Raw genomic sequence first — 27,481 nt, 5'->3', positions numbered from 1 at the left:
GTCTTGTCTCCTCTTAGCCGTAAGGCCCCAACGATCCTTAAGGCTCTGGTTTAACCTGGTAGCCTCTGACTGGACCTCCTTAACCATAGCTTCTGGGAAGAGATCTGCTCCCCAGATGCTAGACGAGAGTAACCTATTCGGTTCATGCCGGATGGTTGCCTCTTGTAGGACATGCTTCCTACAATTCGTCCGAGCAGTGGCAAACTCAAACATATCTGACTGTACCGTTTGAGTCAGGGCTTTGGTCATGAGCTTAAAAATCGGTTCTGATCCATAAGCCTATGGTAGCTACCTCAGACATAGCCATAGAATTGATGGATCTGGCTAGTCGCGATTTTGCGTCAAATTCAGCCTGAATAAGGCTATCTGGGAGCCTGGGTAGCTTTTCACCAAACTGCTCCATAGCACAGTCCGGTTTGAGTTTGCCAGCTGAGAATGTATTCGGCAAGTCTTCCCACAATTCTCCAACTGAGGGGAGCAACGGAGATGTGGGATCTGCTTCCTTCAACTGCGGTATAGGTTCCCCCTTCTGGGCCGCTGGGATGGTCGACCTCGCGATCTTGGTTAGGGAATGAGGCGGGTCTCTCATCCATTGTGAAAATGGTAAAGGGACTCTTAAACGGTTGTATCTTGGTGTTAGAACAATCCATGTCCTCTAAAAACACCTGAGCCATTCTCTCTGAGCCTGGTCTCGTGAGTAGAGGACTGTCTCCTTAGGTACCTTATCGTCCCGCACCATAGCCGAAGGCGTGAGCCTTGCGTAGCCTATGAACGGAGGCTGGAGGTCTTCCGGGAAGAACTCGAAGTCCTCTATTCTTCGAGTCCCAAATTCCGGTATAGAGATGAGACCGTCCTGGAAGGGGGCGTATGACGCTACTCTCCACGGATTGTTCATAGAGAACTGAGGTAGTGAGTCATACGGAGGAAGTTGAGACCCGCTCGTGTTGGACAGTGGAGGAGAGGCTAGAGGAGCTTCTCTCAGCCCGGCTATAATGGAGTCCTGGGAAGTAATCCTGTCCGACAGACGAGAGATCATTTGCTCCATGCTACTCTTTAAGGACCCAACCAGGTCACCCACCTGTTGCAACAGGCCAGCATTGGAGTCCAAAGCCGGAGCTGCTGCGGAGGTGGAGGGGAGGCTCTGAATCGGAACCAACGGTAGCGGAACTGGTGATTCTGCCGGAGTGCGAGATCTCTCTCTGGAGGATTTACTCCTCGAGGACTTAGAGCCGGAGCTAGAAGCTTTAGACCTGGTTGCTCCGGGATTCCCAGCCGGAGACTTACGGGAGGAGGATGAAGCCGAAGTCGTCTTCTTAGACGACGACGACGTCTTAGTCAAGGTCATCACTTTAGACTTGACCTTAGGTCTAACCGAAGCGCCAGGAGGAGAATATATTTCGTCACCCGTAAAGCCTTGGAAGGATGGAGAGGTTGCAGGAGTAGAAGAAACAGTTACGCCCAAGGGTGACCCTTGGGTGTCCACCGTACCTACCTCGACCAACAGGTCGTCTATACCTACCATAGGTTCAACATTAATATCTAGGGTCGCGACATCCGTAGAGATATCCTGGTCCTGATCAGTTAATGAGGTAGCCAGCTGTTGTTGGATGAAGGCGATAGTCGGATCCGCCTCTACCGGGCGACGTATCCTGTCGCCTTGCCTCCGGGGAAGATTAATAATGCCAACCGCTTCTCCAGGATGTAGGGCTGTCCCTTGGCGGCGTTTTTCCCAAAACCGCCGACCCAGGCCCGCAGGGTAGCCAGTGCGGTATCCCTTACTGCCGGAGCCTGGAAGAGAGGGCGTAGTTTAGATTTAAGAATCACTTAAAACTAAAACTTAAAGTATAACTTAAATTAATTGCCTTAAGTTAAAGTAAATGATGAAAACTTAAGCGCTAAAATAGAAGCGGAGCAGCTACTGGAGATGGAAAACTTACCCCTTCCAAAAGCTGGCTCACCAGATCGTAACATATGGTACACGTCTCATGGTACCAGACCTGGATGTCCCCGAGCGGAGTCGCGCATGGAGCATGGGACCGGCAAACTTCGTGTCCACAAGGGTCCTGAAGTGTGGCGGAACATCGGATGCTCACAGTTGGTGGCCTGTAAGTGGGAAGACACATGAGTATCTTAAAAACATCACTTACAGTCTAAAGGACAGAAGAAACTCCGATGCATGCCGGAGCTCGGAAAAAATTTGGGCATAACCCCTCCCTGCATCGCCTGAATAGGCTATAATCCCGGAGAGATCCGGTAAGACATGTAAGGGAGGGGGGATGGTTTAAGGTACTTAAGATAAACTTATAGATAACTTAAACCTAACACACAAGCAAACCGGACTAAGTCCAGTGCGTAGCGGAGTGTAGAAACTCAGCAAAACGGTAAGGTTAGCAGAGACCCACTGTATGCTCCGGTCCACCCTACTGGGTGGACAAACAACTTTCCGCTGGATACCAGGACTCCGATCAGGAAGGAGCCCTAGTAAGGTGGGAAAGAGCGAGAAGACATACAGGCTCAAGCTAGCCCGGAGCGACAAGGTAGCGCGGAGGGTGGGGCAAGCCAGGAAGTACCCCCCACTCCGTACCAACCGGCCAGACCGAGAAGCCGGAGAGGTCGAGACCAGTCTGGATCTGTCCCGACTCCCTAGCCCCTCCGCCTGAGGGAGAGAGGGAGGAGGCAGGCTCGGGTATGTGGAGCGAGCATGGGCAGACCGACCCACCCCCGCCCGACTCTATGGAAGAGCGGGAGGGGGGGGAAGAATGACTGGACAGGCGTCTGGCTGGCCCGTGATCACGAAGTGACCACGAGGCGGTAAGACCAAATACGACAACTAAGCCTAGGACAACCACTGATCAGAGAAATGCTATCGGGAAGCATACTGAACTGAAAAGCGGTAGCAAATAAGCCCACTGGGCCAAACCAACTGATCAGAGAGATGCTATAGGGAAGCAACCGAACTGATGAGCGGTAGTATAGGCTCAAAGAGCCAGGACCTAGGCTAAGCCAGACGCCTAACTAACCTAACAACAATAATAAAATACATAGTATAAATAAATAAAAGAAAGAAAGAAAACAATATAGCAGGAGAAAAAATCCAGGAGTGTACGACTAACCCGAAGGCAAGTCTACCACTCAAAGCTAGTCAGAGGCCGATACTAAGAACCTGGACTAGGGTCTGGATAGAAGAAGCCTACGTAAGGTAAAATACATGCATGCATGACAAACCTGAGTAGACCGTACCCTAAGTAAAGCGGATAATCATATAGAGCGAAGATAAATAAGGGGATGTTCTAGGTATGGGAGACCAAGAACGAACCCATCACGAGGCAGAACCATGCTGCCATGCTTCCGACCCCGAGATCGTATTTATACCTAAAAAACGGCAAATACTATCTCAGGGCCGGAAAAAACCAACTAACCGTAAATACTGAGTACTTAACTTAGCTGCTGCGATAGCTGCACGCTCCATAATAGAAAATCCAACGAAAGGGCACAAAAAACACAGAGAGGAAAAATATCACAACCGACTCGTGTGCGCTAACTTGAAAGGATGGCCACCAGAGGCGCAGCAGTCGGCAGCATGGGATGGAGTAGTAGTAGTACGAGCTGCTCACTCTGTGGGTCGGCTCCCCTCTTGGAGGGATTTTGTAGTGGGAGATTTCTATTGGCATTTGGCTCGTGGTAGTGGTCTCACTCGCCTAGTGTTCATACCGACACCCTCCTGGAGGGTGAGCGAGTCAGTTATACTGACCTTTTTCTTTATTTTATTTATTCTCTGGTATGTGTTAGTACATTTACCCTAGAAATAATAGATTAAAGGATATTTCGCGCAGCGACACGAGCTGAGCCCAGAAATATCATTTTGTTCATGAAGCTTACCTGTCAGATATATATATAGCTGAATCCCACCTTTGGAGGTAGGGAGAGACAGAATAGGATTTGGGAAACATATCCATGCAGATGATTGACATCTTGGTTCCTTACCTGTTAGCATAGCTGACTTCGTGATTACTGTCACCCAAGTCTGCTTCTACTTTACTAGAGTCACCAGCAAGGTAGTGACCTGTGTTGCTGGTGAGTTCTAGATGATCTGTCAACGGGGGCGTGACCACAATGTGACTAGACCATTTGACCCTACTATAAGGGCAACGAAGCAAAAAACCACCACCTGATCTAGCCTAACATAAGTTAATTTTTCACATAACTTAGGCTAAAGGAAGGGAAGTCCGCCTCAGGCGGTTGAACCCACAACCATAACTCAATATAAAAGTTAAAAGCTCACCTAACCATTTCCTACAGGATAGGATGAGTGCTACTCCTTGCCCCCAATATAGTGTCTGCGGCGACGTATGGTCCTAGCGAATAGCAGTTCTCATATGTCGTCTTCACCTCCCGAAGGTAGTGTGAAGCGAACACCGAGTTGCTACGCCAAAATGTGGCATTCAAGATGTCACTGAGTGCCATGTTCTTTTGGAAGGCTACCGAGGCAGAGATAGCCCTCACTTCGTGCGCATTCACTTTCAACAACTTCATATCACTATCTTTACAAGATGAATGCGCTTCCTTGATGGTGTCCCTCAAGAAAAAAAGCCAGAGCATTTCGACATTGGTAAGCTTGGTTTCCTTACCGAACACCACAAGTTACTAGAAGGACCTCGACACTCCTTCGTTTTCCGCAAGTAGAATTTGAGAGCTCTGACAGGGCACAGGACTCTCTCCGGCTTGCGCCCAATGATTTCGGCCATACCTTTAAGCTCAAAGGTCCTGGGCCAAGGGTTGGACGGATTCTCATTATTCACCAGAAACGTTAGGCTCAAAGAACAGACAGCCTTATGTCCCTTAAAGCCAACGTGCTTGCTAATAGCTTGAATTTCGCTAACTCTCTTCGCCGTCGCCAGAGCAGTTAGGAAGACAGCTTTTCTAGTAACGTCCCTTAGCGATGCAGCATGCAGAGGTTCGAAATAACTGGACATGAGGAACTTCAGGACTACGTCCAAGTTCCATGACGGCAATTTAGGTTGCGTCACCTTCACGGTCTCGAAGGATCTTAAGAGATCGTGAAGGTCTTTGTCGTTCGCCAAGTCCAGACCTCTGTGTCTAAGACAACCGACAGCACACTTCTATAGCCCTTGATTGTCGGGACTGCAAGTTTCAATTCCTTCCTCAGGTAAAGTAAGAAGTCAGCAATCTGGCTCACATAGGTCGTGGTGGAGGAAATGCCGTTCTTTTTGCACCAACTACTGAAAGCGGCCCACTTCGATTGGTACACTGCGCGGGAGGAAGCTCTCCTTACGTTGGCGATAGCTCTTGCCACAGATCTTGAAAAGCCTCTTGCTCTGGCCAACTTTTGGATAGTCTGAATGCAGTTAGACTCAGAGCGGGGAGGTTTTTGTGGTACCTCTCGAAGTGGGGCTGTCTGAGTAAATCTATCCTTAATGGAAGCGTCCTCGGGAAGTCTACTACGAAGGCCATGATCTCTGTGAACCAGTCTCTCGCAGGCCAGAACGGGGCGATCAACGTCATTCTCGTCCCTTCCGATGCTGCAAACTTCCTTAGAACCTCCCCCAGGATCTTGAACGGGGGAAAGGCGTACAGGTCCATCCCCGTCCAGTCTCAGAGAAGGGCGTCTATCGCCACTGCCACTGGATCGAGCACCGGGGAGCTGTAGAGCAGAAGTCTCTTCGTCCTGGACGTCACAAAGATGTCTACGAGAGGACGTCCCCATAACTCCCACAGCTCTTGGCATACATCCTGGTGAAGGGTCCACTTGGTTGGCAGAAGTTGACCTTGCCGACTGAGGAGATCTGTTCCTCCCTGTTTCTTGATGTAAGCCAGAGCTGTGGTGTTGTCCGAGTTGATCTGGACTATATGACGAGAAACTTTTTCTTGGAAGAACTGGAGCGCCAAAAAGATGGCTGCCATCTCTTTGATGTTTATATGCCAGGACACCTGTTCCCCTCTCCAGGTGCCTGACACTTCTCTCCCCCCCCCCCCCCCCCCCCCACCCCCCGGTTGCTCCCCACCCCGTGGTGGACGCGTCGGAGAACAACACTAGGTCGGGGCTCTGAAGCTTGAGAGAAACACCCTCCGACAGCTTCACCGGATAGAGCCACCACTTTAGGTGATGCTTTACCTCTTTCGATATTTCCAAAATCGTATCCAGATTCTTCTTGTCCTTCCAATTGTCCTGCAGGAAGAACTGGAGAGGCCTGAGGTGTAGTCTCCCCAAGGAAACAAACTTCTCCAGCGAGGAAATGGTCCCCAGCAAACTCATCAATTCCCTCACCGAGCATGATTCTTTCCTTAGGAAGGCTGACACTTTGTCTAAGCCTTGCTGCTGACATCCCTGGGACGGAAAAGCTCGAAAAGCCACTGAATCCATCTGAATCTGTGTTGGGGTCAGCTGTGACTTTTCTAAATTCACCAGAAGTCCCAGGGACTTCGCCAAAGTTAAAGTTGCTTGAAGGTCCTTCAGACACCACGTTTGCGAGGAGGCACGAATGAGCAAGTCGTCCAGGTACATAGAGATTCTGATGTTTGCAAGATGAAGCCACCTCGCCACGTTCTTCATAAGAGTCGTGAAGATCATCGGGGCCGTGCTCAATCCGAAGCAAAGTGCCCTGAATTGGTAAACTGTCCCCTTCAGGACAAACTGCTGATACTTCATCGACTGGGGATGAATCGGGACGTGAAAATAGGCGTCTTGAAGATCTAATGACACCATCCAATCGCCTGGTCTTAAGGTCCCAAGAACTGACCGAGGTGTCTCCATCTTGAATCTCTGTTTCTGCACGAAAAGATTCAGACTGCTTACATCCAAGACTGGTCGCCAACCTCCCGACTGTTTCGACACCAGGAACAACCTGTTGTAGAAGCCCAGGGATTCCAGGTCCACGACCTGTTCCACCGCTCTCTTTTCGAGCATTTGCTCGAGCAGATCGTATAGAATCTGCTGCTTCTCTTGATGGTAAACAGGTGATAAATCCCTGGGTGTAGTGCACAGTGGGGGAGGCTTCAAGAAGGGTATCTTGTATCCCCTCTCGATGATGTTGAGCGACCAGCTGTCTGCATCCCTCTCTCTCCAGGCTTTTGAGAATAAACGAAGCCTGGCTCCTACCAGTGACTGAAGGACTGTTGTTTCATTTCTTGCCCCTGAGCTTAGAAGGGGCTCTGCCTCTGGAAAGGCCTCTTCCTCGAGAAGGCGGCCTCGAGGGTGCTCCACCTCGAAAGGGCTTCTGCTTCTTAGGAGCTTGCATTCGCGAAGACATCGAAGGGACTGCCGTACATCTCGAAGACTGAGCTAGGAGGTCTTGGGTCGCCTTTTCTTGCAGGCTGACAGCCAGATCTTTGACCATAGCCTGGGGAAAGAGATGGTTCGAAAGAGGGGCATACAGCAATTCTGCCCTCTGTGAGGTAGAGACCGCCTTCGCAGTAAAACTACAGTAGAGCGCTCTCTTCTTCAAGATTCCTGTACAGAAGTGCGAAGCTAGCTCTTCAGAACCATCCCTGACGGCCTTGTCCATGCATGCAAGAACGCTGGACAGCTCCCCCAGGCTAATTGAATTAGGACTACGTGACTGTGTATCCAGGACCCCTAAACACCAGTCCAAAAAATTAAACACTTCTATCGTACGGAAGAGTCCCTTAAGATGGTGGTCTATTTCAGGAGGAGTCCAAGACACCTTTGCTGATGAAAAAAGGGATCTCTTCAGTGCGTCCACCAGGGTGGCGAAGTCACCTTGGGCAGACGAGGGAGCTCTTAGTCCGACGTCCTCCCCTGTCTCATACCAAACGCCTGCCTTGCCTGTAAGTCTTGACGGGGGCAGGGCAAAAGAATTCTTGTTTTGGACTTTTCTTGACTCCATCCAATTATGTATCCTCTTAAAAGCCCTCTTGGTCGAAAGCAAAGTAGCCATCTTCACGATTCCTGGAGTCTTGATGGCTTTCGAAGATGACAAGTGAGAAGGGGGAGAACGAGGGGCCGAAGGTTGGAATTTTCCTTCAAAAGAAGCACGGAGTAAGCGCACCAAGACTCGATAATCCGAAGATGCTGGTGTTGAAGATTGTTCTTCGGTTGCTTCCTCCGACAAGTCTCCTTCATGATGAGTGTCATTCAGATGAGTAGAGTCCAAAATATCTTTCGAGCGTCTGCGAGCGTCTGGAAAAACGTCCTGTTGATCGTCTTGATGAGCGTCCAGCAAAGCGTCAGGAATGGCATCCTGTCGAGCATCCAGCGAAGCGTCACACTGAGCATCCAGACGAGCATCCAGCAAAGTGTCAGGCCTGGCGTCCTGACGAGCGTCCATAGAAGCGTCACGCTGAGTATCCAGACGAGCGTCCAGCAAAACGTCATGCCTGGCGTCCAGCCGAGTGTCCAGCCGAGCGTCCAGCCGAGCGTCCAGCCGAGCGTCCAGCCGAGCGTCCAGCCCGTCACGCCTGACGTCCAGCCGAGCGTCCAGCCGAGCATCACGCCTGGCGTCCAGATTAGCTGCCGAACTAGCATCGTATCTGGCAGCCGATGGAAAGACCCTCATAGACGAGCGAGGGGCATCTCGGCGAGCTACGTGACTCTGCATAATCTCTTGCAAACCATCCTTGCTCCGAGGGTAACTATGTTTCTTTCTCTCGACTGAAGCACGTTTGGGAAGATGATCCTTGCGCTCTCTAGACAACTGCTGGGGAGCTGCACGAAATCTAGAGGGTGAAGCAACAGGAGAAAAAGAGGAGCAAGGAGGAGAAGGGGACTGCCTGGACCTCTTGATTGGCAGTTTATCATCCTTCCTTCTGTGATACGGCTTTGCCTCTCTCTCTGCAATCAACGAATCAGGCGAAGGGCTGATCCTGTGAGAAGACGAGGGGCGAGGGGAAGCCCTCCTCCTTCTCACATGGACCGCCACGGCTCTGTCTCTAGAGCGACCGGGGCGCTCAAAAGCACCCTCGTCGGAAGACGTCCTCTCCTGCGAAGCTCGCAAGCAGAAGGAGATAAAGGACATGAAGCGTCCTCCTCCCCGAGACCAAAGATGACGCCCGCCTGTGCGACATCTTGCATCTTTGCTCTATTTGCAGCGGAAAATCTTCAAATTGCTCAGGAGACGACCGCAAAGCAGAAAGAGCTAACGGGCGTGAAGCGTCCTCCTCAGAGGAACCAAAGACGACGGCTGCACGTGCGACATCTAGCGTCTTAGTTCTCTTCAGAGGGCGCGAGATCTTCCGAGAAGTGTCCACAGGTCCTGCCGAAGGGACGTTATCACTACACCTCACTGCACTATTAACACTTTCCAAAGTGAGCACTTTTGATTCTAGGCTACGTAAAGATTCCAGAATCATAGATAGGGCATTACCCTCCACAGACGCTATTGCAGGGCCCGAAGGAATTACAGGTTTAGGAGGAATAAATTCTACTGGAGGGGTAGCAGGTGTAACATTATTGCTCTGACATATACTGCCAGATACACTCCTGGAGGAAGACCTCCTGATCCTATCACGCTTTAACTTGCGTATATAGGACTCGTATGCCTTCCAACCCGAATCAGACAGACTTTCACACTCCTTGCAACAATCATCAAACATACACACATGATTTCTACAACTCGCGCACACTGTGTGGGGGTCTACCGAAGTTTTCGGTAGCCTCACCTTACATTCTTCCATACAACATACTCTGGCGCTACCCAAACTAGACCCAGACATCTTAGTTAAAGGAAATAATCGAGCCAAAATCAAAACAGTCCACAATTAGAGTATGCCTAGCCACAGATCCAATATCAAAAACCAAAAGTCAATCAGGATATTCAAGTAGCAAAAGAAGTTCCAAAATCCAATGACGGAGGTAGTGAAAACAGGTGTTGACAGTACCGGCAACAGAGAAAATCTGAATAGAAAATGGGAATGGTTCCTGATACCCGCCTCCCAGCGGCGGGAATGGGTACTAACCACTTGTCGGTCCACTGCGTGTGCCGGGAGTTTTGAAATTCTGTCGGACTTCGTAGAATACAGCTATATATATATCTGACAGGTAAGCTTCATGAACAAAATAAGGTTTCTTGTGGCACCATATCCGGTTATCAGCACCATAAGCCCGGCGTCATGCTATGGCACGCCAGAAGCTCATTTTTTTGGTTATTGGCGCATTTTTTCGGTTATCAGTGCGATAGTAGTAACATATTTGGTGCCGTAAGAGAACTACCCTAGTGGTACATGGACAGGAACCAGTTTCTATGGGTGCCATAAGACCGTTATGGTGTGCCATAAGCTCATTTTTTCAGTTATCGGCGCCATGGTTATCATTTGGCACCATAAGAGAAATACTTTAGTGATAGACAAAACTCGTTTCTGAGCGAACTTTACGTACTTCACTTGCCCGGACAACGACCTCACTGCTGGCTGGGTCACTCGCACATGAGTGGCGGATGAATACCAAACAACCCCCAGCAGCATGAGGAGCATGGTTTGTGCTTTAATTGCTTTGTGACTACCCTATAAGCAGGTCGTCAGATGCAACGCTCTACATAGTTGTATTTTTCATCATGGCTCCCAAAAGGAATCCCCTCGCTTCTGTCGGACATGGTTGTAAGAAGGAAGTCGATCTCCATGGAAACTAAATACAACATCATAAAGCGTTCTGAAAATGGTGTTTTTTATTTTTTACTTTGTTAAAATGGCTGCGGAGCACCACCAGTTCTTAATCTGGCCACAGAACGCCAGCGTTCTGCCACCATTTCCAAGAAACGCATTGCATTTACAAAAACTTAACATGCTTATATATTATAAATTTGGGATTTAATTATAACGCGTTTTATTAGTACAACTTGTCTTATGCCAGATTCTTTAAAGCTTCATTTTCTTGTGGTTTAACCAAATAATTATTGAATGAAAATGCAAATTTAGGTAGTGATCGTTGTCCTGGGTGCAAATTCCAGATATATGGTAGTGATATGCCACCAGCACCATTTTCTTATATGCCAGTAGGTTAAATTGCTGGATCCAGGGTAATTTGGATGTGGGAAACAAACTGAGACTATTTTCAAGAAAATTCTATGGTTAATTCTTGAGATATGGTGTCCCCCCTTTTTTCAGGCAAAGGTTGCCCTACCCACTTATTTTAACCTATTGTAACTGAAAAAAAAATTTCATGCTTTTGTGTGTAATGTCTTAATGAAAAATGTATTACAGGGTACTATGTCATTTTTGTACAAAAATATGATACAAAGGCAAGACAAAGAGGTTATTTAGTCGTGCTGGTTTTATGTGAATACAGCTAGTTGTCGACTTACGACCTATGCAAGTTATGACTGATCGACTTTATGACCACCCACAACTAAAACGACTGGGAAACGATGTGAGCAAGAAAGAGTGGTGTCCAGCTGAACACACAACACTTTTTTCCCAGCTCCCACCTCTCCACACACACCGCTCACTTTTCAAGCTACTAATGACTATTATCGTGTGTCAGCAACAAGGATATAACTCCAGTAAGTTTATGCTACCAAACACAGCCATAGATAAAATTGAGAGAAAATCATTTTCAACAAAATTTCTGGTCTTGAACGAACACATTTTACTGTTGTTTTAAAGCCGATAAAAGATAAGTAAAGTAACAATAAAGTTCATGCTACTATGAAATGAAGTGAAAATAGCGAACGGAATCCCCTAATATTTCTACACAATAAACATGACCACAACACAATCTGTTAACGAAAAAAATACTTTATTTCACGACACATTAAATTCATACTTTGACTTAAAAACACATCATATAATGAAAAATTACCTTGTCTCATATAAATAATATATCTAGATATTTTACGCTAACTAGAAGCAAGGCAATTAGCTTTGAATTGAGTTAAATACGGTGAAATAAACTCGTATTCACCATCAGCCAACTTCCAAACCAAAACATTGACCGCTTTGTTAGTATTTTATGATACAATAACATGAGAAAACATACATACAATATTATTGAATACAGTAATGTATAACTATATAAAAGATTTACGGAAAAGATGCATATTCATTGTGTTTTTATTTCATAAATATACGTACCCATCAGCAGCCTGACATTGCTCAATTAGGTATGCCGGTGTCGGTCGGAATCTGATTCCCGTTTCGTATCCAATTTCTTTTTCTACTGATATATCAGTCACAATGCATTGGACCTCCAAATTGGCTTATATTAATAAATTACTAAATTATACTGCATATGTAATAAACAGTATACTGTAGGCTAGGATACTGTACTCGTATATATATGATATACAGGCGGTCCCCGGGTTACGACGGGGGTTCCGTTCTTGAGACGCGTCGTAAGCCGAAAATCGTTGTAAGCCGGAACATTGTCAAAAATCCTAAGAAAACCTTACTTTTAATGCTTTGGGTGCATTGAAAACTAAGTAAACTGCATTCTTATGGCATTTTTCATCAAAAAAAACCTTCAAATATTGATTATTTTGCATTTTTGGTGTCATACTTCATCTCCCAGATGAGCGTTGTAGGCGCTGTAACCCTGGAAATAACATCTATTGACAAGCGTCGTAACCTCGGAACGTCGTAAGCCGACACCGTCGTAACCCAAGGACTGCCTGTACTATGTACTATCATCCTCGTATACACAACGCTAACTTGTTAAATGTTATTCAGTTTCTCTTTGTACTGAATTATCATAAGCCAATGTGCATTGAACCTAGAGAATTAGCTGAAATTAATAATTACTATGCCATATATGTATAAGGTATGCTGTGTAGTGTAGGCTAGGCTACCCTATATGTAAAGATGGTACTGATTACCCTAGTGTAGGCTAGGCTAGTATAATATTCTTACAGTAAATTAGCATGGGCCGACTTACGTCCAAATCGATTTACGACTGGTTGGTCGGAACCAATTGCGGTCGTAAGTCAAGAACTACCTGTATGTAGCACGGTCCCCACCTCACATTATCAAGAAATGAAGTTGTTCACTTGCGCTGGTTTGATTAAATGAATTCGTTAACGTGCTACATAAACATCTCATATGATACTAAGTTTTATTAGGATCATTTTATGAAAATTACTTTGTTAGTCTGGCCGCAGAGCTTCAGCGTTTCTGTTACAAAAAAATGCATTGCATTTACAAAGACTTAGCATGCTTATATATTATCAATTTGGCAGTTAATTATAATGTATTTTGTTAGTAAAAACTTCAGTCTTTTGCAAGGTTTTTTAAAGCTTTATTTTCTTATGGTTTAACCAAATAAATGGGTACAGAATGAAAATGTGCATGACACATCCAGAAAAATGCATTTACAGTAAAGTATACATAGTAGCAGTACAGTATACTGTATACATGCAGACTTCACATGCTTGGTATATTCTATTTCAATTGGCAGTGACAGTAACTCATTTTTTTATGAAACTTCAATCTTTTGAAAGGTTTGTTGTAGTTTTTCTTTTGTTTGACCAATTGAATGCATAATACATACATATTGAGTGAAAAGGTGTTTTACATATTTAGCGTGTCATGGGTGATATTTTACCCTGTTAAACATTTATACTACTTATACTAATATTATGTCAGGGTCTTTTGAATATAGTACTGTACTGTACTGTACTGCATGCCGACTACGGGGACAGTATGTACCCTAATTCTTTATAACAAATTCCTGACCTTGGTTAACCTAATGCTCTTCTTTCAGGAGAGACAAATACTGAGATTAGCTGTGCCCTTGGACTGAAAAGAACTACTGTTCAGTCTATAGTGAAGGACAAGGAACATGTTTTAGAACACATGAAAGGTGGTACTTCTATGAGGGCTGTCACTACTCAAGGTGCCATGACAAGGATTGGTAAGCAACATAACCCCAATCTTGTGGAGATGGAGAATGTGTTGTTGATCTGGCTGGAAGACCAAAACCAACGGCGTATTCCAGTGAGCCTTGCTTTGCTTCAGGAGAAGGCCAGGGAGTTGTATCAAGCAGTAGTGGAGAAAAGAGGCGCAAGTAGCACATCTGAAGAACAGTTTATAGCCAGCAAAGGCTGGTTTAATCATATCAAGACAGGCTTATTTTGGAATCGTATGCCTAGTCGTACCTACATATCCAAGGAGGAGTAGACAGCAGTAGGCCATAAAGTCAGTAAAGTCAGTAAGGAGAGACTGAGCTTGCTTCTTGGGAGCAATGTCAGAAGTGACTTCAAGCTGAAGCCCATGTTAGTGTACTTGGCTGAAAATCCAAGGGTACTTTAGGGAGTTTTCAAGTCTCATCTCCCTGTCATTTAGAAGGCTAACAAGAAAGCCTGGGTCACTGTTAGTCTCTTTGACTGGTTTAATAATCACTTTGTACCATCAGTTAAGAAGTATTTGGAAGAGAAGGGTAGAGAATTGCTGGTATTGGACAATGAGCCCAGGTCACCCTACTAATTTGAGTGATATTTATCCCAAAGTGAAGGTAGACTACCTTCCACCAAACACCACATCGCTTTTGCAACCGATGGATCAGGGACTCATTGCTATTTTCAAGGCTTACTACACCAGGAGGACATTTCGCTATGTCCCCAGAATCACCGAAAGGAGCAGTGGCAGGCGGATGTCAAGCAAGTCTGGCAGTCTTACAGTATTTTGGATGCTATCAAGAACATCGAGGATGCTTGGAATGAGATCAAGAGAGCCACTCTGAATGGGTCCTAGAAGAGCCTGTGTCCAGATTTTGTGATGGACTTTACAAGCTTTGAGGAGGGAGAGACTGTTGATGCTGTGAGAAGAAACATTCTTCAGTATGGCAGGGATCTCAATTAGGTGGAAGCTGAGGATGTTACCGAGGTGCTAGAATCCCATGGAGAGGAGTTGTCAGCAGAGGACCTCCTGAAGCTGTAGAATCAGATGGTCGAGGAGGAGGAGGAAGAGGTACCAACCAAAAAGCCAAGGGCATTAAATGCTACGATCTTGTCACAAGCTGTGGCCTGCTTTGGGCAAGCACTGGTAATGATCGAGGGACAGGACCCTAAGGTGGAAAGGTTCATGAAGTTTCAAAGGAAAGTTCAAGATATTCTTACCTTTTATAAGGAGATTGTAAAGGAGAAGCAACAGAAGAGAACCATCCAAGTTAAACTTGAGGTGTTTGGCTTCAAGAGAAAGTTTCCAGCACCACCTGCCACTCTTAATGTAAGTAAGGAATTAACTTTTTTGTTTGCCACTGTACAGTACTTTACTATTATATTAAAATGTTTTATAAATTGTGATAAATTTTATACAATAAAACTGTTACATAAATGGTTAGTATACACAGTACGAATAGTATACATACATACTGAAGTACACTGCCGTATAGTGTAGTACATACTATAATTTTTACAACAGTGTATGTACGTATGTAGTACATAACATATGTACAACCCAATCATATTTTTCTATTTATTGCAGAAAGAATTTCCGATCCTGAACCTGAAATAATAGTTATCTCCATCGTCTTCTGGTAAGGAATTAATACTAATCCTTTTATCTGTTTTAATGTACTATATATCCGTAATACTATGTACACTAAATTGTTTTATATATATTACTAATACATAGTATATACTGTAAAGTATATGTAGTACATATGTAGAGTTTCCTCCACGAGGAATTCAAGGTTCGCCTCGAAACCTTCTGCCAAGCTTGGTCGATGAGTCGGATGCATATCACAACATCGAAATGCTCCTTCCAAAATTCACGCAAGTTAAGGTTTGTGGTATCAGTGATGTTGAAACATCTCTTGAAAAGATGTTTCGAATCAGCTTCTTAAAGTTCACTATCACTTGCTGGTCCATGGGCTGGAGGAGAGGGGTGGTGTTAGGCGGAAGATAAAGAACCTTGATTAAGGAATACTCCGCAAGGATATCTTCCTCGAGGCCAGGAGGGTGAGCAGGGGCATTGTCCAACACCAGCAGACATTTCAGAGGGAGGCGCTTCTCTTCCAAGAATTTCTTCACTGTCGGACCGAAACACAGATTTACCCACTCGGTGAACAAAAGCCTCGTTACCCAGGCTTTCGCATTAACCCTCCACATCACTGGAAGCTTCTCTTTAAGCACTTTGTGGGCCTTGAAGGCTCGAGGAGTCTCGGAACGATACACAAGTAGGGGCTTCACCTTACAATCCCCACTGGCGTTCGAACAGTGCGAGAGTAAGCCTGTCCTTCATAGGCTTATGCCTGGGTAGCTTCTTCTCTTCCTCCGTGATGTACGTCCAACGAGGCATTTTTTTCCAAAAAAGGCCAGTCTCGTCTCAGTTGAAGCCTTGCTGAGAATTGTAGCCTTCCTTGGTCATCACCTCGTCAAACATCTTTTGAAAGGCTTCGGCTGCTTTTGTGTCCGAGCTGGCAGCCTCCCCATGCCGCACCACCGAATGGATGCCAGTCCATTTACAGAATTTCTCGAACCACCCATGCGAAGCCTTGAAGTCTAGGGTTGGCGTTGATGTCCCTTCTCCTCCGTCGTCTTCAGCCTGGGCAATCAAATCGCCGAAAATAGCGCTGGCCTTGTGGGAGATTGCCGTCTCCGTTATCGTATCGCCAGCGATTTCTTTGTCTTTTATCCAGACGAGGAGCAGCCGTTCCATCTCGTCGTGCACGTGGGTCCTCTTGCTGGACAAAATAGTGATGCCCTTCGACGGTGTAGCTGCTTTGATGGCATCCTTCTGCTTAAGGATGGTGCCTATTGTCGACGGATTTCGGTCGTATTCCTTGGCGATCACACTCAATCACATACCAGCTTCATACTTCTTGATAATCTCCATCTTCGTTTCCAAAGAAAGCATCCTCTTCTTTCCGTGAATTTCAAGTCTCTTGGGACCCATGACTACGTATATACTGTATGTAATTATGTTATACTGTACGTAATTACGTTATGTAGTACGTATAAGTATGGAGTAAAGTTTTCACACAACACGATAAAGTATACTATATACAACAAAATCACTAACGAATTTACGTTAATAAACGAAATTGTTAGAACAAACGAATACCGCATGCGTACGATAACGATGCTGCTACCACGTATACGTAGTAGATGCATGATGGGAGGGATGCTGACCAATAGGAGAGAAGGAACTCATGCCGTGACTCGCATCAGGAACCAATGTGAGAGCAGGAGGATGGTGGCGAGTCTACTCAGTTGGCGGCGCGCGAGTTTCAAATTCGTTATCGGTGGTCCAGGCGAAGCTTGGACTTTACAGCAACAACCTTTCATATCTTGAGCAATTTTCGTATGTAGAGCCGTACAATTTTTCGTATTAGCTTTTGTATCTCGAGTTTTTCGTAAGTTGAGCCTTTCGTATCTCGAGGTACCACTGTATACTGGTAAATGTTTTATATGCACTACTATATGCACAATATACTACTACATACTAAGTACTGTACTAATAGTATATATTTATGTACATAATATGTACAATACTACAGTGCTGTTGCATAACCTAATCTTTTTTTATCATCATTCCAGGATTGAGCCACCACCTTCCAGGTCCTGATCCTGATGACCCATCAGCCTCTCCAGCTAGTACTATTGTCTCTGGTTAGGATTTTTTTTCATTTGTTTTACTATTGTAGTAGTTCATATGTATACTACTGTAAAAGTAATTTGTTTTATGTACGTACTACATAGTAGTACATAAATTGTTTTACTGTAGTATGTGTACTAGTACGTACAGCGTATACTACTAGTGTACGTACTAGCACACAGTTACTCTGTACGTATATATGTAAGAGTTACATAATAAAAATATGGAATGTTATTCCATATATATAAAAGACTAAAACTAAAGAGGTCAACCAGATTGCTTGCAGGAATGTGATCAGACCAGAGACGCTAAGATGACGTATACACCTGTGGTCATTCATTTGTTTTGAAACATTAGTCCAAGCTCCCTGCTTGAGACAACTACCGCGACCTATAATTCAAATGGCCTACATGATCTGTAGTGTGTCTCATTTTGTATGTATGTTCATATGTTCGAGCTACTGTCTGCTTCCTTTATGACTTGTAACCGAGATGGTAGACAGAACAGAACAGAATTAGCCATCATCATTGGCAGAAGCGATCAAGCCATCGTCATTAGAAGACCTGTGCAAATTTCCTCTGAACTTCATCGTGTAATCTCAGAGAATATAAGTATTTTTTTATACTTCGTGTTTTCTACTAGAACCTCACATCATTGCCGAATCATCATGAGTTTAACACATCGTCGTCATAACCAAAGAAGATAATACCGACTTCGTAAGTGATCTACAAACCCCAAGACACTCCAATGAGTATGGAAGTGCATAACCAACCGACTTAGCGTAAGATTATCGCAAGTCTAACATTACCTCATAGGGCACCTTATTATACAAGGCAACAGCCCTAATATATACATAGTTCTGTATGTAGTATGTACTATTACGTACTGTTTCATAAACTAATTTTTTTACTGTCATTCCACGTTTAAGCAGCATGTTTGATGATTCCTTTGATGAATTCTTTGAGGGTTTCAAAAGTGATTCTAAAAATACTACAGTACAGTATGTAGTACATAGTAGCATACACATAGAATTCTCCAATTTATTTTTGTTCAAGTGGTTTTATAAATACAGTGGTTCCTCAGGATACGAAATTAATCCGTTCTGAAGCAGCTTTCGTAACCTGATTTTTCTGTATCTCGAACCACGTTATGCATGTAAATTGCCTAATTCGTTCCAAGCCCTACAAAAACACCACAGTAAATTTTATAATAAAGCTAAATTGACCAATAAACAATGAAATACAACAATTTGGACCATTCAATACCTAACCTAACCTATACTATACCTGTTGGACCATTCAATAACTAACCTAACCTGTACTATACCTGTAAATAAAGTGTATTAGTGTACATGGTACAAAAAATGCTGTAGGTACATGTACGTACATATGTAGTAAAATGTGGAACCTTACCTTTCGAGTGAGATGATCTCCGAAAGTGGCAACAGAGGAGGAGGACAAATGGCAGAAAACATTAACACTTAACTTTATGAAACACATTAAAAAATGGCAGAAAACATTAACACTAAAATTTACGAAACACATTAACAAATGGCAGAAAACATTAACACTTCTTGATTATCTCCATCTCCGTCTCCATAGAAAGCATCCTCTTCTTTCCGTGAACTTCAGCAACATTCTTGGGACCCATGTCTAATAACGTAAGTAATTAAGTTCACACACAACACGATAAAGTAACTTACAGTACAATGAAAGCGAAATCACTAACACGAATTTAAGTAAACAAACAAAATCTATGTGAAAAAACAAATTCCAGGTGTTTACGATACCACTGCATAAAAACATGTAAAGGACGCCTTTACATAGAGGCATGATGGGACAGATGCTGACCAATAGGAGAGCAGGATCTTACAGCGGTGACTAGCATCAGGAACCAATGGGAGAGCGGGAGGATGGTGGCGAGTCTACTAAGTTGGCGGTGCGTGAGTTTTAAAATTGTTCTCGGCAGCCCCGGCGAATCTCGGGACTTTACAGTACATACACCCTTTCACAACCTGAATTATTTTCATACACGGAAGAAAAAAACCTTTGTCTCTGCCTTCGTAACCTGGATTTTTCATACATAGGGACTTTCGTATGTAGGGATATGACTGTAATGGCAAAACTTGTCAAGTAGGCTGCCAAAATGTGAGTGTGTGTGTGTGTGCGTGAAATGTTGTACCCAGTTAGACTGTTACACTAACAGTATCTATTTACAAAAGTCAAATGAACATTCAATTTCAGAGACACAAAACAAATGTGATCATTAATTAAAATTGTGTTAAGTAAGAAACAATTGTATTATCATCACAATTTAATTATGTTTCAAGTATCATTTTTATTAATTAGGTATAAATGTACTCTATAAATTACCGTACTACTGTACATACAGTGTTCAGTACTGTACTGTGTTTTAGAATAAAATAACATACTATACTGTATTGATTTTATATCATACTGTACAGAAATAGGCATGAAGACCAACTTACAAAAAAATCAAGATACAAACGGCCATTCGGATTGCAACTCACTCGTATGTTGGATAGTGTTTGTAATACAAGTATCTAAAATAGCTAAAATTTTAATAAAATTGTTGTTTACAATTGGTATAAAATTACAGTATACCGCACGCATTATCATCGGTATAGTCTGTTATAAAACAAGAACAACGAGATCATGCACCATTTGCATTTTGAAAATGTTTAATCTCTCACAATCATAAGCTGACTGAGGTCTTACTGACATCATCATTGCCATGTGTTGCCAAAGACAGCTGACCAAGCACTATTATTATTATCCTTCTTGGAAAACAATACCACAAAGATGCATTTCCCATGGTTTTTTAAAATTTACAAGTTCTCAAGAACTGGGCAAGTTCCCCAAAGCACTCTTTTGTGTATTTTTAAACAATATTCTCATAAATGTATTACAGTAGATTTGCTAACCTATTAATATCATCATTACTGGAGAACAATTCCACAGTTATGTTATATAATTGTGGATTTGTTTCTTCATTTTAAGACTCATGCTATGAGTATTCTTTTATTATTATTACAGGCGGCCCGCGGTTAACGGCGCAATCGCTCAATGGCGAATCGGTTTTACGGCGGTCGTCAAAAATATTCATTAAAAAAATAAGGCATTTTCAAGGTATCTTGACGGCACAATTTTCAGTTAACAGCGCCGCTAGCGCCGTTGTCTAACGAGTTCATACATTTGTAGAAATGCCGTTCAGACGATAAAGGTTATGCAAAATATATTAACAAACTTTATGGAGAGTTAATACGTAGGTATTAGGGTAAAATATATGCCTCTGACGCTGTTCTATGCCGAAAATAGAGTTACATTAGTGCGAATTTAGCTATGGATGTGTCGATTTATAAATGCTCATGCTTTTGTTTAAAATGTGTATGAAAATGTATTATGTGTAAGGTATTTTCATTTCTGCACAGAAATATGATACAAAGGCAGCTTTTGAAACTGCCCTTCACGTTATCAAATACGATGTTTTTTCACGGTCTTTCTTGTGAGCCGCCGCCTGCCGCTCTTCCGAAAATATAGATTTAAAAAAAGTGCAAATTAGCGATCGATGTGTAGATTTTATAAATGTTTATGCTTTTATGTTTAAAATGTGTATGAAAATGTATTACAAATAGGGTATTTTTATTTCTGTGCAGATATATGATAAAAGGCAGCTTTTGAAACTGCCCTTCAAGTTATCGATAACGATGTTTTTTCAAGTTCGTATACCGACGTCTGCCGCTCTTCCGAAAATATCAAGTTAAAAAGAGTGCAAATTTAGCGATCGATGTGTTGATTTTTAAAATGTTTATGCTTTTATGTTTAAAATGTGTATGAAAATATTATTACGTAAAGGTATTTTCATTTTTGTACAGAAATAAGATACAAATTAAGGCAGCCTTTGTAACTACGCTTCACGTTGTCAGGGGATGTTTTTTCATGTTCGTTCTTGTCCGCCAGTTCCGAAAAATGCATTGTGTTATTTTATTAATTATGCATCTTTTCCATAAATCCTTTAAAAAGTTATACATTATTTCACTGTATCCAAGAATATTGTATGTATTCTCATATTATTGTATTTTAAAATACTACAGCAAATTTAAGCCAGTATTCCGCGGAGCGGCCAATGTTGTGGTTTGAAATCAGCTGATGAATACGAGTTTGTTTCATCATAACGCAATTCTGAGCTAATGCTCTTGCTTCTAGTTAGCATAAACGAATATCTAGATACTTGACTTATATGATACAAAGTTATTTTTCCTTATAAAACGTGTTTTTAGGTGGAAATATTTATTGAATATGTCTCGTTGTGATTGTGAACTACTTTTTTTTTTCGTTAACAGATTACGTTGGCGGCATGTTTATTGCGTAAAAATTGTGGTTCCGTTCGCAATAATCCTTTATATCATCATAATACGAACTTTACGTTATTTATCTTATATCGGCGTGAAACCAACAGTAAAATGTGTTCTTTCAAGCACAGTAGTTTTGATTAAAATGATTTTATCCCAATTTTATCTATGGTTGTGTTTGATGGCATATGTCTACAGCAGTTTTATCCTTGTTGCCGATGTACAATAATAGTCATTAGCAGCTTGAACAGTTTTCTCAGCTTCAGTTATAACTAGGTTTAAATTTAACAGTATATTTCCCAATTGATCTTTAATCTATATTGATCTTTGATCTATAGCGAATAAAGTTATTACATTAAGATATCTCAGTTCTATTCAATACATAACACCATTTATAACAACTACGGTAATGTTGTACTGTAGTACGATGATTGAAATACAAGCCAAACGGATGTTATCCAGTTCGGTTGTACTGCTTAGAAAAAAAAAAAGTAGTTTCTCGTTCGGTTGTTCATGGCTGTACACGTTCACGCAACGAGTATAACGTTAAAACTATACTTTCATCATTCTCTTTTGCAGTTATTAAACTTATGTAACTAGAAGATGGATAAAGTTAGGCCATTGTAATTTGATCTCTCATAAAATCGGACTATCGTAAGACTAATGATGTAACTTGAACACTACAGCTACCTGTACACTGTATAAACTTTATTATATCTTTACATACTCTAGACACCCAAAGGATTAAAGCTAGGCTTTTTTCACTTTACAGTATTTACAATGCTATAATGTACTGTACAGTACTACTGTACAGTAAATTCTATAGTACTATACTGCATAAATATAATTTTACTTATTACGCCGTTGTGGGATTACGGCGCCTCTGACTGGTCTAGAGTTTCGAAAGGTGTGCGGTGGCTGTAGGCTTTAAATCGCTTAGCGTCAAAAATTGCTTGGCGTCGGCGGCCAGGAACGGAACCCCTGCCGCTAGCCGAGGGCCGCCTGTATTATTATTATTATTATTATTATTATTATTATTATTATTATTATTATTATTATTTTATTATTGTCACTGATGTCACTTCAGGATATACTAAATTACACTTCTACATGGTCATATGGGTCACCTAAAAATTCTGTTCTTGAGTGATGGGAAAATTTCAGGACTGTGAACTTAAAGCACTGGACAGCAAGGTGGGAAGAGACCAAAGAGATCAGATGCAGAGTTGACAGCAGAGAGCATGCACCAAGAGATGATTGGGGTGAAGGAAAGCTAAAAATCTTGGAACCAAGCACTGTTGCCCTGCAATGATATTTTACTGTCTATTTATTACCACGTAGTTTTATGAAAACACTGGGTGATATCAAGGTACTCACAGGGTTCCCCAAATGAACTTATCAAATTAGGACTGAAAATATTAAGCATGGCAAAGTTGAAGCTAGGGAAGGGAATGGATGATGCGTAATAGGCTAAAAGCAATGCTGCTTGAAAGTTGCTGTAAAGAACACAAGTATCATCTGCTGGCAATAACATCATTTTCTTTATTTTTTGGGGTGGCGGATCAAATACCCATTAAAATACATACTTTCAATTATGAATTTTAAGAATCATTTCAACCTACTTCATGGCATTGGAAATTTATGATAAATATATTAACAAATGAAACAGTTCAAAATACAAGCAATAGAGCACTGGCTTTTTTTACCTGTCAGGGGTTGTAGTTAAAGTTGCAAAAGAAAGATCACATCCAGTGTCATTCTTCAGAGCAAAGGGTATAAATGGTGAACGTCTACGATATCCCTGAGGACTACCAACCATGGCTTTCAACCCTTCTTCTCCAGATATCATGCTGTTCTCTCCTTCAAGCCTGTTGAAATCACAATAAGAATTTATAGTTATAAAATATCAATGAAGACTACCACTCATTTTGAATAGCAAATTTTTATAATTAAACAAATGAAATTCTTATAGAGCATACACCATACATGAATCTCACCTTGACTCACCATGATGGATACTTTCCTCTGAATTATATGTTTTCAGAACAATAATAACATTTTAGAGACTATATGAAAATTTTTACTATTGCGAATCAAATTAACATTGTAAAAAATACCTTTTTATAATCAAACAAATGAAATTCTTATAAAGCATACACCATATATGTATCTCACCTTGACTCACCATGATGGATACTTTCCTATGAATTATTTGTTTTCAGAACAATAATAACATTTTAGAGATTATGTGAAAATTTTTACTTATTGCAGATCAAATAAAAATTTGAAAAAATAACTTTAATTAAAATGTATACTCTTCCTACATCCAAGTTCAGATAAATTGTTTATATCTTGTAGTTGATGTGACAGATGGGAATTTAGCATTGATATAGTTTATTTATGCTTCTTAACACAACTTGATGTGAGATAATCCTGATAATCAATCATAAAACAAAACTTAACAATTCTATTTAAGCATTCCAAAATAGGTGCATAATACGAAGAGCACAGCAAAGATGGAAATAATTTATGGTAGAGTAAATTAATAATATTCTTTACATTTTCCTACTTCATTCACATAATTATACTTTTACACTGCCTTGGTTTTTTTATATTCAACGTCAAACTTATTCAAAAGCATCTCATTTTCAAATAAATTTCATTGTAGCTGCTAACATATATGAGGGCCTTAAAACCACAGGGGCTCAAGTGCTGCCGCCACCAAAAGTGTTATACATATAGGCAGAATCGCCAATTCTCCCTCTCTCTGAATAGGACATTTGCAACACTGATATCTACTGTCTTTATGGTCAAAATTACTGAAGAAGCATAAGAAAGGACAAACTTACACATCCAAACTTGTTGTCACTTGATGCAAGTAGTGCTGTGCTTATAAACCAGAGGCTTATGTGCTGGCTGAGGGAGTGAGCCAATAGGAGTGCATGGTGCTTGCCAAGGGAGGCTTCTCTCGCCCACCTCCCGCCCAACCAGAAAGTTTCCCCATAAGAAGCTTGTCTTAACAACCAATCATTGCACGCTATACAAACCTCCTGTAAGAGTCCCAGACAGTCTATCCAAAACAACATGTGTGTCTGGCCGTGATTGTTGTACTGGTAAGTGCACAGTATTCTCACTAGTAAAAGTATTTCCCCTATTTTTACAATACACTGTGCCTCTTCACCTTCTCCTTCATCTATTATTATTATTATTATTATTATTATTATTATTATTATTATTATTATTATTATTATTATTAATTATTATTATTATTACTAATTATTATTTCTGGGCTCAGCTCGTGTCGGCCTATGAAAGTATCCTTAACATCATTCTTTCTAGGCAAAATTAATCTAAAATTACCAGAGAAAAACAAAATTAAGAAAATGTCAGTAAAACTGACTCGCTCACTCTATAAAAGAAGTGTCGGTATGAGAATATAGGCGAGTGGGATCACTACCACGAGTCATTCACCATTTAGACCTTCCAACATAAAATCCCCACCAGAGAGAGCTGATAACAAAGGGTGATGCGGCCGCTGCTACTACTACTACTACCGACGCCACGGACAGCAGCGCCCCTAGCGGTCATCCTTAATCATTAGGTTCGCAGCGCTTGAGTGCTTTTTCCTCTCGTGTTGTGTTTTCGTAATTTTACCTCGTCATTACGATGGAACGTGCAGCTATCGCATCGGCTAAGTTAAGTGCCTCATAAGTAGTATTTTACAGTTTTTTAGTCTTCCAGGGACCAGTATTTTCCTTCTTAATAGGTCATATACGGTCTCCCGGTTGACTCGTGGCGGCTGCGTGCCGCCTGCCTCGTGTTAAGATTTCCCGGTCTCCCATACTGGGACATCTTATACTTATGGGCTTACAATATTACGTTCATCGTTTATTACATCGTTTTTATAGCTAGGACAGCCCTTTTACCATTTCTCTTAGTTTGGTATTTAGGGCTATACCGTGTTTCTGGCCCAGCATCCCGGCTCTTGCTCTACATCGGCTACCGCTGGCTCCGAGTAGTCAACTGTTCTTCGGAACAGCTTGCCTCCTCCTGGGCTTCTTTCTCTTTTACTAAAAGTGTCTTTTCCCCCTTTACGATGTATTATCAGTGTTATTTAGGGTGTTAGGCTAGCCGAGGTGCATGTACCATGTGTTGGTACAGTCTGGTTCACGTGGCCCCTCTATGGTTGTGTTGCTATCGCGGCTTAGGCCACCTGCGATCACGTGTCCCATAGCACCTTACCCTTCCCCTTCCCTCCCTACCAGGTATAGGGAGGGGTCTGGGGGACTCCTTGGTTGCCATGACAACCACAGTAGCCTTCCTCCCTCTCCCTCTGAGGAGGCCAGGAGCTCCCTCCCAGCTGGGGTACAGGGCGACCACTTGTCTCGGGTACCGGGTCACCGAGCGGGTAGCTGTAGGGACGGGGAGGGGTAGGCCACCCCCCCTCTCTATCTCTCCCACCGTGTTACGCCGGGACCCCCCACCTATTGCTTCAGTCCCACCCTTCCCCTACTGTAATGAACGGAGCCTCCGCTGAAGCCGGGGGCCCCTTTGGTTATAGGTTCGTCTGGCTCCGCCAGCGGGCGGGGTGGACATTACTAGTGGTCTGTTGCTTGCCTACTATATCCTTTTTTCCGCTACCGGAGGAGAGCTCGCTCCTTACCCGGGCACTCTTCTAGTAGACAGGAAATTTTATACTTCGTTATATATACGGATATACCCTAATATTACGGTGAATTTTAGTTTTAATTTATTTATGTGTGCCATCTCCGTCGTTCTCCGTCGTGGTTTCATGGCTCCTCACCACTCCTGGTTAGAATCTTTTTCCTGTCTCCGGCGTAGCCTTAGACAAACTCCAACCGCCTAGTTACCACACGTATTATGGCGGGGCTCTGGTTTAATCTAACTTTCACGCTCCGGCATGCAGCGGAGCAATTGTTAGGCTGTAAGTGTGCACCTGATACTTATGTATCTCTCCACTTACAGGCTACCAACTGTCAGGTCCCGGGTTGCAACGCAACACTCTACGACCCCTGCGCCCATGAGGAGTGTAGGACTCACGCCCCGTGTGCCACCACTCACAATGGACTGATCGTCTGGCACCCAGAAGCTTGCACCATCTGCTACAACCTTGTTAGTCAGCTGTTGGGTGGGGTAAGTCTACTCTTAGACTTCTTGGTCTTATCACTAATAACACTTAGTTTTAAGCTTTGTTCAACCCTGTCTCCGCCGCTAGAAGCTTCATTTCGCCTTCTCTTTCAGGCTGCCGCCGTGAAGGAAGTCGCCTTGGCAACCCTGAAGGCTTGGGTGGGCGGCTTCGGGAAGAACGCCGCCAAGGGCCAGCCGTACATTCTGGACAAGAAGCTGGCCGTTCAGATCTTCCCCGGTGGCAAGTCGACCGGCTATGTTGACCCCATTCTCAGCCCCCTCTAATAGCTTCGATCCAGCAGGAGGTGCAGCAGGCGTTCGGGTCCGTCTCTACGCAGGAGCCGGTCCCAGATGTGGCTAACCTGGACCTGAACATCGAGCCTATGGCGGTAGGGGCAGAGGATTTGTTGGTTGAGGTAGGTGTGTCGGGCGCCCAAGGTCTTTCCTTGGGCGCTCCTG

At 43.0% G+C, this 27,481-nt stretch overlaps 1 protein-coding gene across 4 annotated transcripts in view; it reads right to left on the bottom strand.

The window, feature by feature from the left end:
* Window positions 1-27,481, bottom strand: part of LOC135216276 (intermembrane lipid transfer protein VPS13D-like) — a 999,641-nt gene that overhangs the window by 435,751 nt on the left and 536,409 nt on the right. For all 4 annotated transcript variants that reach the window (XM_064251439.1, XM_064251442.1, XM_064251440.1 and 1 more), the window contains one exon: window positions 23,581-23,742. In XM_064251439.1, coding sequence (XP_064107509.1) covers window positions 23,581-23,742 — 162 coding nt within the window. The remainder of the gene's footprint in view (window positions 1-23,580; window positions 23,743-27,481) is intronic.

This window comes from Macrobrachium nipponense, chromosome 6, assembly GCF_015104395.2.
Source record: "Macrobrachium nipponense isolate FS-2020 chromosome 6, ASM1510439v2, whole genome shotgun sequence".
Taxonomy (NCBI): domain Eukaryota; kingdom Metazoa; phylum Arthropoda; class Malacostraca; order Decapoda; family Palaemonidae; genus Macrobrachium; species Macrobrachium nipponense.
This window is presented reverse-complemented; position numbering and strand designations above follow the sequence as displayed.